Source organism: Paroedura picta, chromosome 14 (genome assembly GCF_049243985.1).
Source record: "Paroedura picta isolate Pp20150507F chromosome 14, Ppicta_v3.0, whole genome shotgun sequence".
NCBI classification, from domain to species: domain Eukaryota; kingdom Metazoa; phylum Chordata; class Lepidosauria; order Squamata; family Gekkonidae; genus Paroedura; species Paroedura picta.
In genome coordinates, this window is record NC_135382.1 from 29,976,082 (window position 1) to 29,988,320 (window position 12,239).

General features: G+C 49.8%; 1 protein-coding gene across 6 annotated transcripts in view; it reads left to right on the plus strand.

Moving 5' to 3' along the window:
* Positions 1–11,509, plus strand: part of BEAN1 (brain expressed associated with NEDD4 1) — a 36,618-nt gene extending 25,109 nt beyond the window's left edge. For 4 of the 6 annotated variants that reach the window (XM_077310000.1, XM_077310001.1, XM_077309998.1 and 1 more), the window contains one exon: positions 9,703–11,509. In XM_077310000.1, coding sequence (XP_077166115.1) covers positions 9,703–10,054 — 352 coding nt within the window. In that variant the 3' untranslated portion in view covers positions 10,055–11,509. Of the gene's footprint in view, positions 1–4,836; positions 5,520–9,702 lie in introns of those variants that run through there. The other 2 variants (XR_013226504.1, XM_077309999.1) reach the window with 2 other exon arrangements.
* Positions 11,510–12,239: the final 730 nt, after the last annotated feature.

Consider the following 12,239-nt stretch of genomic DNA (forward strand, 5'->3'; position numbering starts at 1 on the left):
CGGGGCCGCCCAGCTCGGCCATGATGCGGGCTGTCTCGGGGGCAACCCCGGGGCCCGAGGAATTTTTGGAACGTCACATCACCCAGCGCAGGCGATTGTCAAAATACGACCGCCCTACTGGGGATGAACGGTGGCCGGAGCACCTGGGACTGCCTAGCTACGCGCTGGAGCCTGTGGGTGAGACACAGGACTTGCAGTACAAGCTGGACAGGGTGACTAACTGGCTGCAGGACCTCTCGGGTCGGCTGGATCCGGAGGAGAGACGCCGAACACAACGCCTGCTTAAGGACGTGCTCGGTGGGGCTGCACACGATACCAGTGCGCGGAGAGAGAGCGGTGGGTTTGCACTGCAGGAACACGGCATGGCGGCCGCGCAAGCAACGACGGAGGCGGCTGAGGCGCTGGCCAGAGCCCGGGCTCAGCTAGAAATCGAAGCAGAGGCGGAAGCACGCGCAAGAGCGCAGAGGGAGAGAGAAGACGAAGGTGAGGAACGAGAGGACGAAGGCGGCGCCGGCGGCGACGGTGCTGGTGGAGACGGCGCGGACGGAGGCGAGGACGCAGCGGCGGCGGCAGCGGCACGGGCAGCGGCGGACGTCGCGGGAGCCGAGGCGGCGGCAGCAGCGGCGGCGCGTGAGGCAGCGCGAGCGGCCGCGCGGGCGGCAGCAGCGGCGCAGGCAGCGGAACGGGCGAGAGCGGCGGCTGGGAGAGGGCGAGGCATTGGCCGGGGTGCAAGACCCCCGGCCCCGGCCCCAGCACCGGCGGACTGGGGCCCAGGGCGCCTACCTGCCCACCTCCGTGGAGTAGAAATGCGGAACACCTATAAGTTCAAGGCAAAGTTTTCTGGGGACCCCTCCGACTTCCCCACGTTCCTGGTGCACCTCCAAGCCTACATGATGGACATGGGGTTCACTTTCCAAGACGACGCCGAACGAGTGCGTTTCGTGGGGCAAGCCCTGGAGGGCAAAGCCGCCAAATGGTTCGTGGATTTGTACCGTTACCACCCCCAAGCTACCCGCGACTACAACCATTTCATGAGGGCCCTGCGCCAGATGTACGTGGAACCGTTTGAACGGGAGACTGCGGAGAAGAAACTCCGGGCTCACCGGCAAGGAAAATTGTCAGTGGTTGAGTACGCCAGGGAATTTAAGGAGTTGGCTTCCTCTGTGCCGGACTGGACGGAGCCCCAACGTGTGCTGGCGTTTGTGGGGGGCCTCAATCCCACTCTGGCTGACAAGTGCCTCCTCCTGGAAGACCCACTCACTGTCGAAGGGTGGGTCCAGCTGGCCGGAGAAATGGAAAACCGCTTGGAGCGGGCCTCAATGGTGCAAGCACTGGCCGGGAAAACCATGGTGAAGACTTCCACCCCGGTGAAGACCAAGCCCCGAACCAAATTGGAACCGGCGGAGCGCACTCGGCGCATGGAGAAAGGGCTGTGCTTGGGATGTGGCCAAGCCGGGCACTTCCTCGCACACTGCCCAACGAAAGCGGCATCAACCCCGAAAGCTGCGAGCGGCGCCCCATCGAAAGCCCCGCCTGCCAAGAAAACCACCACGAAGAAAAGCGCCAAATCCCTCCTGGTACCAGTGGCTGCCGTACCGGCAGTGGACGACTCGGAGGAGGGAAGCGGGCTGGAGGACGAGGATCAAGCTGAGGAGCAGTCGGGAAACGAGGACGGTCTGCTGTAAAGGCGCCCCGCCAGCAGGCCGCCAACAGGGGCAAACGCGTGGTGAGTGATTCCCCCTTGCTACTCCTACCGGCCAACCTTTCTAACCCCAGGTCGGGAAAGACGGTGGGAATCCGCTGTATCGTGGACTCGGGGTGCACCCAATCCCTAGTGAGCCCGGCACTGGCCGAGACTTTGGGGGTGGGGAAGGTGGCACTGAAGGAACCCTTGCCAATCACCCAGTTAGATGGGAAATGCGCTCCCGGAGGGGAAGCTACGGCAAAAACTCGCCCCATGGACTTGGACATAGAAAAACATTGGGAGCAAATCCAACCTTTGGTGGCCCCTCACTCGGCCTTCCCTTGCGTGTTGGGGTTGGATTGGCTGAGGGAACACGATCCCCTTGTGAAGTGGAAGGAAGGGACTGTGGAATTTACCTCCGCCGCCTGCGAGCAGCACACGCGGCAGCAGGGTCCTACGGGATCCGGGGTGGTGGCTGCTTTGGGAGTAGGGGTGGACGCGCTCCCTCCTGAATATCGGGACTTTGGTGATGTGTTCGCGGAGGTGGAGTGCAACCAGCTCCCCCCCCACCGCAAAACTGACTGTGCCATCGAATTAAAGAAAGGAGAGCCTCTCCCCAAAGCCAAACTTTATTCCATGAGCCCGCGGGAGATGGCAGAGCTTAGAGAATTTCTGGATAAAAACCTAGCAAGGGGTTTTATTAGACCAGCCACATCTTCCTTGGCAGCCCCGGTCCTTTTCGTAAAAAAGAAGGACGGTTCGCTGCGGTTGTGTACCGACTACCGCGGGTTGAACGCGGTCTCCACCTGCAACGCCTACCCGCTTCCCCTGATAAAAGACTTATTGGGCCACTTGGGGAAGGCGCGCGTGTTCACGAAACTGGACTTAAGGGAAGCCTATTACCGAGTTCGAATCAAGAAGGGGCATGAATATTTAACGGCTTTTAATACGCCCCTGGGGCAGTTTGAATACACCGTAATGCCGTTCGGCCTCGCCGGCGCTCCGGGCGTGTTCATGAATATGATTAATGAAATTATGCATGATTTATTGTACCAAGGGGTGTTGGTTTACATTGATGATATTCTTGTGTATTCAGAGAATGTTGAGAGTCATGCTAAGCTGGTCCGCGAAGTGCTCCGCCGCTTGCGGAAGCACCACTTGTTTGCTAAACTGTCAAAATGTGAGTTCCACCGCGATGCAGTGGAGTTTTTGGGGTTCCGGGTCTCCCAGGCGGGGATCGAGATGGACCCTGGCAAAGTGCGTGATTTGCTGGTGTGGGAACCTCCCCGCACTAGGAGGCAATTACAAAGTTTCCTAGGATTCGCCAATTTTTACAGGACCTTCATTCCCAACTTTGCCAAGGTTGCGCTGCCCCTCACTGACTTATTAAAAACCAAAGGGGGGAAGACAGCTAGCCGACCTGGGGCGCCTCTCCCTTGGACTCCCTCCTGTCAGGAGGCATTTGACAAGCTAAAATTGTTATTTACGTCTGAACCTGTGTTGGCCCATGCCGACCCCTCTAAGCAATTTACAGTACAAGTAGATTCTTCGGACGTAGCAATGGGGGCCGTGATCCTCCAAGAGGGGGGGGACGGGAAATTGCACCCCCTGGCCTATTTATCAAAAAAATTTTCAGCTGCGGAAAGAAATTGGGCAATTTGGGAAAAAGAGGCGGCTGCAGTGAAATTGGCCCTTTCCACTTGGCGGCATTGGCTGGAGGGGTCAGCGATCCCGTTTGTCATCTGGACAGATCATAAAAACCTTCAGGCACTCAAGCAGCCCCGCTCGCTTTCGGCCAAGCAAATGAGATGGGCGGAGTTTTTTGCTCGTTTCAACTTCTCCCTAAAGCATCTTCCTGGCAAACTGAATTTTTTGGCGGATGCACTATCGCGCCTGCCTCAGTACAATAGCAAACGGGACCCATTGGTAGATACCGTCTTTACCCCCGCCCAACTGGGGATGGCCGCTGTGACGCGCAGCCACACAAAGACTGATACGCCCATCCCAGGGGGCTGGGTCCAAAAGGAGTTGTCAACTGACCCAGAGTTTTGCTCCCTCCGCCCTGATCTGTCTGAGAAGGGGGGGCTCTTTTTCAAAGGCGAAAGACTCTTTGTGCCTGCCGTGGCCCGGGGAAAAGTTTTGAAACTTTGCCACGATGCAAAAACCGCTGGACATTTTGGTTTTGTGAAAACTCTGCACCTGGTCAGGAGACAGTATTGGTGGCCATCCTTACGTAAAGATGTGGAGAAATATGTGCAGGGGTGTCCCATTTGTATTGCCTCGAAACCAATTGGGGGAAAGAAGAAGGGACTTTTGCAACCACAGCCCACCCCCTCACGTCCATGGACTGATGTGACTATGGACTTTATTACAGACCTTCCCCCCAGCCAAGGGAACACTGTCATATGGGTAGTAGTGGATGCTTTTTCCAAACAGGCTCATTTCATCCCCTGTACGGGCGTGCCCTCAGCACCAAAACTGGCCTCTCTATTTATTAAACACGTGGTACGTCTGCACGGGATCCCGACACGTGTTTTGACGGATCGGGGCCCCCAGTTCGTTTCCAAGTTCTGGAGGGAGCTTCTTAAACTATTAGGTGTGGAGCAAGCCCTCACCTCAGGCTATCACCCGGAGTCAAATGGCCAGACCGAAAGAGTAAACCAAATCCTGGAACAGTATTTACGCTGTTTCATCAATCACCAGCAGGATGACTGGGTTTCCTTGCTGCCACTTGCTGAGTTCGCCTATAACAATGGAGTCCACTCCTCAACTGGGGTATCGCCTTTCAAGGTGGTGTACGGAACTGATTTAATGTCAGCCCCCACCTGGGGACTTAGCTCCGCGGAGGTTCCTGACATAAACAAATGGGCAGCATCCATCAGTATGGGCTGGCCAGAGATCGTTGCTAGCCTCAAAGAAGCCAAACATGCCTATAAGGCTCAAGCTGATAAAAAGAGGGTACCTGCTCCTAATTGGAAAGTGGGTGACCTAGCCTACCTGTCTACTAAGAACTTAAGGTGTCAGCAGAAGTCTAAGAAACTTGGCCCAAAGTATGTGGGGCCATTTAAAGTGGTGAAACTGATAAATAATGTGACTGTGGAGCTAGCTTTGCCAAAAACTTATAGGAATGTGCATCCGGTTTTTCATTCCAGCCTGCTGCGAAGAGCTCCAGCCCCGGACGAGTGGCACCCTCCTCCATCTATGCCTGTCCCAATTTACATCGATAAGGACACCCACTATGAAGTCAACCAAATCTTAGACTCTCGATTGCATAAGGGTCGCCTTCAATATTTGGTCGATTGGAAGGATTTCCCCTCTGGGGATAAAGAGTGGGTTGAGGCTGGGAATGTGAAGGCACCCCGCCTTCTCCGGGCTTTCCATCGAGCATTCCCTGATTGTCCTCGCCCGGTTGATGCCGGCTAGGTGGGGGAGTGAAGTTAGTTTTAATGCGGAGGGATGTCAGGATTGTAGAATCTCTGTCATAAATTAGCCTGAGTTCCTCCATGTCAGTTATATTACTAGATGGGGCCCGGTGCCTGCTAGTCCCGGCCTTGTAGTTTGTAAGCAATAAAATAGAATAGTGATGTTATGTTAACCTTATCTTGTTATGGGCGGAAAGGGTTGTTTGTCACCTCTTTCAAGGATGGGAGTTTGGAATCCTGTTTTGCTTTCACATATGTCTTTTCTCACTCACCTCCCCCCCTTGGGAACTGTCAAGTTTTGGGCGGGAGAAATGTATTGATAAGCTGAGGCAAATCTGGCTTCTAGTCAGATTTGACTTTTTCAGTCCATTGCGTGTAGTGCTAATCAATAAAACTATTTTTCTTTTGAATAAGTTTTGTTGTGAGTTTCCTGTGCGCTTGACAGGTATAGCATAGGTGTTTATGCTTATTTGAAAGAAAGAAAGAGAGAAATTCCATGGAATTGCAGCCATTTGGAGAACCCTTCACAGGGTGTCTGTCGTGGGGAGAGGACAGGGAAGGTGACTGTAAGCCACTTTGAGCCTCCTTCGGGTAGAGAAAGTGGCATATAAGTACCAACTCTTCTTCCTCTTCTTCTTCTTCTTCTTCTTCTTCTCCTCCCTTTACTTTCTCTGAAGAGGAACCCCAGTAATTATTCAGTTTCTGATTGTGAACTCCCCTGCTGCCTTCCAGATGCTTTTGGAAATTGGCAGCTGTGATGAATGATTGTTTCCTTTCCTTATTTTGAAGTTGAGGCTTATTCATTTATTTTTGGAAGTTGAGGAAAGATGGTATGGTGTTGAAATAAGGACTGAGCTGGGGGAGGGAAACAACCCTTAAGCCATCAAACATTGAGAAGGGATGGAGAAGCAGTACCTCTTTAGCCAGGTAGGTTATTTTTGGAGAGGCCGAATTCCCCGCAGGACTTTGAGGACTTGAGAATTCGCTTTGCATCCAATCTCTCAGGCATCTTGACCAGCTGGTACCTCTTCAGTGAATCAACTGTAACGATCCCCCCCCCCCTTAGGGACTGTAGAAGGCTGCTGCCTGCTTCGTTTTACAGATTTCCATTTGTTGCTCTTCTACCAAGCGCAAGTAGTTACAGCAGCATGTCAGGATAATAGATGGCCTCTCTGGTCCAGCTCTCAGATAGAAGAACGGGGTTAAGAAGGCTGAGGAATGAGACTCATTGAGCAGTGCAGGAGACCACAATAATTGAGGCCGGCTTTCCCCCACACACATTACTTGGCTTCTCTTTGTGTAACTCCAAGGTCAAACAGTCTCAAGGTCACCTGGATGGTGTTGCCTGAAAGCGGAAGGTACATTTTGTGTGTAAAGTGCCCTCAAGTCGCAGCCTGTAGGCTTTTTGAGGCATGGATTAACAGAGGTAGCTTTGCCATTTCCTTCCTCTGCATAGTGACCCTGGACTTTTATTCTGTTATCTCATCCAGTTCCCAGCCAGGGCTGACCCTGCTTCGTTTCTGAGATCCAGAGCAGGGTGAAATGTTTTTAATGTGCCTGTTCGTATGCTGTCTGTCAGGCTGATGTACGTTCTGGATAACAAGTATGGCTGTGTTCAGGTTTAAAGAAGAAGCAATAAGATTGGGCCTAGAAGCAAATGGAGAAGGGAAACAGAGGGAATTCTGCTCCCTCCTCCCCTCATTCTGTTCCGCGTCTAGAGCAGGCCCTGAGATGAACTGTGCTACGGCTGTTGCCCCCACACCCACACCCACATCAGTTGTGCATGCGATCTCAAAGCAAGGCAACCCGAGATTGTACGTCTGGATTTTCATCTCCCTGGAATTGCCGAACCACGTGCAATTTTACGGAAAGAGTAATGATAGCGCCTTGGGATTTTTATCCTCGCACCTAAAGTCAAAACCATTTCGAGTTTTAATTCTGATACACCTTTTTCCACATGTGTTCCTCTGCAGGAATAATTTCGCAAAGCCCTCCCTTGGAGGGAGAGCATTGTGTCAGAAGAATAGGTAGGAGAGACGAGCAAGAAATTATTTTTGTAATTGTTTCTGTGGGTGGCAACTTGAATGTGTAGTTCCTAATCCCCTGTGGCTTAAGGGGGTCTTTACAGTTTGTGGGATTTTGGATGCTTGTGTTCCCCACTACATTTTCTTATGCACAGAAAAATATGAAAGGGCTGAACAATTTTATTAAAAGAGCCACAGCAAAATTAAGTCATCGCTGTGATCAATTATGAACTATGGATGCGAACAAATGTCTTTTCAGTAGGAGTCCCGGAAGAAGGGCTCGTTTGATACCTACTCTTGATAGTTTGAATTCTTCAGTGGACTTTGTTTTTCACGCAATACAAGCCAGGGCTACAATTTGTATGGCAGAAGAGTCCTCTGGCAGAAGCTCTGGAGAACTTTCTTGGAATTGATTTTGTTTTATTTATTTATTGCATTTGAATACCGCCCTTCCCTGAGACTCAGGGCGGCTCACATGAAATGTAAAGGAACTATACATAGAACTTAGTTTTTATATCGAAAATAATTAAGAGAATGGTAATGATAATAGTAATAACAAGAGAATAACAGTTTGATAGAATAACAATTAAAAAGGCCCATGGTTGTTTAATTCAGGTGCATGGAAGATTCAGGGGCCCGGTGGGTGTTGTTGGTTCCAGTCGACCTCAACCAAGTCTGGTGGAGAAGCTCCCTTTTGCAGGCCCTGTGGAACTGTTTTAGTTCCGTTAGGGCCCTGACCTCTTCCGAGAGCTCATTACACCAGGTGGGGGCCAAGACAGAGAAGGCTCTGGCCCTGGTTGAGGTCAAGTGGGCTTCCTTGGGGCCGAGGGTCACTGGCCAGTTGGAGGTGGCAGAGCGCAGAGCTCTTTGAGGGGTGTAGGCAGAGAGGCAGTCCCCCAGGGACCCTGGGCCCTGACCATGTAGGGCCTTGAAGGTGATTACCAGAACCTTAAGCTTGATCCGGAATTTGACTGGTAGCCACTGCAGTTGTTGGAGGATAAGCCGGATGTGGGACCTCCATGGTGTTGCTCTGAGAACCCTGGATAGCTACTGCATTCTGGACCAGCTGTAGTTTCTGGATCAAGGATAAGGGCAGGCCTGCATAAAACAAGTTGCAGAAGGTGTAGAGGTGACCATTGCATGGATCACTGTGGCTAAGTGTTCTGGGGCCACTAAACTGGAAAAAAAAATTGGGGGCCTAATTTTGCCGATGCCCTGCGTAGGGATGGCAATTTCCTGCCCTCCCTTGCAAATCTGTTTGGTTTTCTCTTTGTGATTCACTTTAAAAAATTAAAATGAAGGAGAACTGACAATTATACACCGATTGAGGGTGGCAGAATGGACAGAATGACCATGAACTGGGCTGGGGCAGCAAAAGGGCAAGGAAGGGGGAATCTGAGGGTATCTGTTTCCTTTTGAATTACCTTCAACTTGGAAGCAAAACAAGGGGAAAATCAGCACAAAAGCACTCTCAGAGAACCCGAGGAAACCGCAAACCAACACTGAGTGAGAAAAGTCAAATGCAGAATGACAAAGAAAACTCAATGGGCATGCACGGTGAACGAGGGAAAACATCCATGTATAAGAGGCCTATGTGTCCTAAAGCAGGGCAGCTTCAGTCTTTGGCAAGTCTGACTCTCCCCCACTTCACGAGCCCCATGACTCAGACCCACACTTTCCCCATTGCCTCCGTTACTGATTGCATGGCCAGACCTCCAGCCTCAGAAGTTCAGTATCACAGGCTGTTTAGGCCCGAGCAAAGCATCCAACAGAATCCAGAGCACCATTATTATCATGGGAGGTTTGGCCCTCCGGAGTCCACGTTGTCATTCGGCAGCCTGCAAGATGCCTCTGTATTTTTCCTTCCTTCTGAAGGATACCCAGGGCAGAATCACTATTTATATAAAATCCTAATTGGGAAATTAATTTATGAAAGATGCCTTAGGGGTGTTAATAATTTAATTGCTTTGATGTATGAGCTGCAGAAATCTCATTTAGGACTCAATTTGATTATCTGCAGTCCTAATCGGTTCTCACGCTAGATTTAAGGAAATTGCCGCCATCCTCATTTGCGTGGTTTGATTTTTACTTTTCTTTTCTTTTTTCTTTTCTTTTTTTTTTTTTTGCTACCATCTTGCGACACTTACCCCGCAGCCCAATAGAACCCATGCAGTCAATTTGTCCTGACAACCCGAACTAGATGGGGGCGATATCCATAAAGGTCCTTTAAGGTGAATTAATAGCCTTCTCGTAGCTCTCAGCTGCCTGCAAGCGTGTCGGAGTGATTTGACAGGAGAGGGTATTTTTTAAAAGGGCGAGACACCAAGTGAAAGTGTCCAGATGACAGCTGATGGCCCTTTGTCAACTACTTCACACGCTTAAATTGTTTCCGGGGGCCACGTTTGCCCACTGTTGGGTGAGTCTCAGAATTTCAGGCCATCTGTTTGGGGTGCAAGGAGCCACCTCTATCAGGATTCTAATCTGGCCCTGCAGCATAAAATCCATCCCGAAACCCAAAGCCTAGACTTCGTCATCAGAAAATTGACATTCTGGAATCTTGCTTTGTTTTCAGTTACGAAGAGTGTGTCGGACCAGGAGCAGCCCAAATTTATGTCCCTACAGACGATCCTCCGCCTTACTCCCTGACAGACCCTTACGGAAGGAGTGACTTGGTGATAAACATTCCTTTGGAAGAGGAAGCCGCTCATGGGACCACCGAACAGGCTGCTGAGAGCAGGTTTGGACTGCAAGACCCTCCACAGCCCATCTCTTCCATTTCCTCGTCTTCTTCGTTTACGTTGGAGGCCGCCCCTCCATACGAGACAATTGTAGGCGAGCAAAATATCCCTATTCCTTTAGTCCCACTGGAAGTAGTGAAAAATTCTAGAGAGGACTATCAGAACGTTTGCAACAGAATAATGTAAAAGGAAATGGGGATTTCTGAAGGGATCCTTTTAGCGGAAGAAAGAGCAAGAACACAGGACAAGATTAACCCATCGGGGTACTCTACAAAACTCTTTTCTATTTTTAACAGGGCTGGAATGGGATTGTGTTGGGGGTGAGGTTTATTTTGGGGTGGTGGGTGGGATTGTTGTTATTTTTTAACCAGAACATTTTGAAAAATTACCAGCACACCCATCTTTGGGTTTGGAATTGTTTCCCAAAATGTAAAATACTGAAAGAAAAGGCCAGGATGGAACGTTTTGGCCTCTCTGTGACATTTGAAAGCACCTTGGGCTAAACTGCGCTTAGGCTAGATTGACATTGTCAGGACAAACCTGGTTGTCAGTTCTGATATGGTACTTTGCACGTCTTAGAACAAAAAGGAAGGAAGGTAAGAGGGGGCCTGCTTCCATATTTTTTTGATGCTTGATCACTTAGCAACGAGAAAGGATTATATTGTTTGCAGCATTCAAAAAATGTATTCATTTAGATGTATGCCTCAGCTCCAGGTTTGTATAAACGTTGGCATGCATGTTTTTCCTGATTAAAAAAATGGTGCATCGGAATTATTCCCATTTTACAGACTGGAGGTTAGAAATAGAATTTCCCTGTCAATTAATAACTGCCTTAACTTGGATTTAAATCCAAGCCCACACTCGAAACTGTAGACTAAAAAAAATCATTCCATATACCGGAGATCAAGCCTATATCTTCAGTTTAGGGATATTTCTGTCTATTTCAGTCCCACCCCTTCTCCAATGAGTAATATCGAAATGTTGTACGTGATTCCTTCCATCTGATTCTCCCGAGAGCCTTGTGAGCTTGGTTAAGCTGAGAGAGAGTATCTAGCCCAGAGTCACCCAGTAAGTTCCATTTGATTTTATTTATTCGTTAAAATGGTTAAAATATTTGTATCCTGCCTTTCCCTTGTGATTCAAGATGGTTTACAATTGCGGAAATTAAAAGCATACAAAATGCAATCAGACTTCACTAACCCCCTCCCAAGAAAATGGCTGCAGCATGGCGGTAGTGCTGGAGGAAGTGGAGGTCATAGCAGACTTATTGGTCCTCCATAGCAGGGGTAGTCAACCTGTGGTCCTCCAGATGTCCATGGACTACAGATGTCCATGGACTACAATTCCCATGAGCCCCTTGGCAGGGGCTCATGGGAATTGTAGTCCATGGACATCTGGAGGACCACAGGTTGTTTATCCCTGCTCCATAGGGTTTTCCAGACAAGAGATGTTTTGGGGTGGTTTGCCATTGCCTGCCTCTGGGTGGCGAAGCTGGTAGTCCTTGGTGGTCTCCCATCCGAATACTAACCTGGGTCGACCCTGCTTAGCTTCTGAGATCAGGCGAGAGCAAGCTATCTAGGTCAGCCTTCAGGATAAACCCTGTTAAAAACCCTTGCAAATAAAATTATTTTACCACACTGGATTTTCACAGGTACTATTTGTTTTTATTGTTACATGCCATTTTGTGATGGGCCTTGCCTTCACCCGGGAGCCCTTTCTCAAAATCCCAAAGATGTTCACAGGTTTACAGTTTAAAGCAGCCTTTCTCAACTTTTTTACCATAGACAACTCCCTGAAACATTCTTTGGGCTTCAAGAAACCCCAGAAGTGACACAGTCCTGCAGAATATGCATGGGAAGCATAGCTGTGTATATGCCCACCCGGGCATATACCTCTCACCTCCAGGCCCATTACTGGCCATTTTGGGAGGGGGTTTGACATGACCATATATTGGTCATGTCGCTCAATAAATGTTTAACAAATTTAAATATATTTAACACACACACACATTAAGTAACTCCCACCCACTCAGGAACCCCTCCCAGGCCCATCAAGAAACCACCTGGTTTCACAAAACCCTGGTTGAGAAAGCCTGGTTTAAAATGTGCTGTAAGGCAGGGGCTCCTGGGAATTGTAGTCTATGAACATCTGGAGGACCACAGGTTGACTACCTCGGCTGTAAGGAATCCCAAGGAGTCTTAGCAGACCTAAATTGCATCCTGCATAAGCCAACCATGCAGTGCATACTGTTCCCCACCATCCTTTGTGACACACAAATGTTTCAGGGCAGACAATAAGGAACTCTTCAGTAGGCAACTCAATATAGACAGAATTTCACAAAGGAAGAAAACGTGAGGAGGTTGCCAAGAGG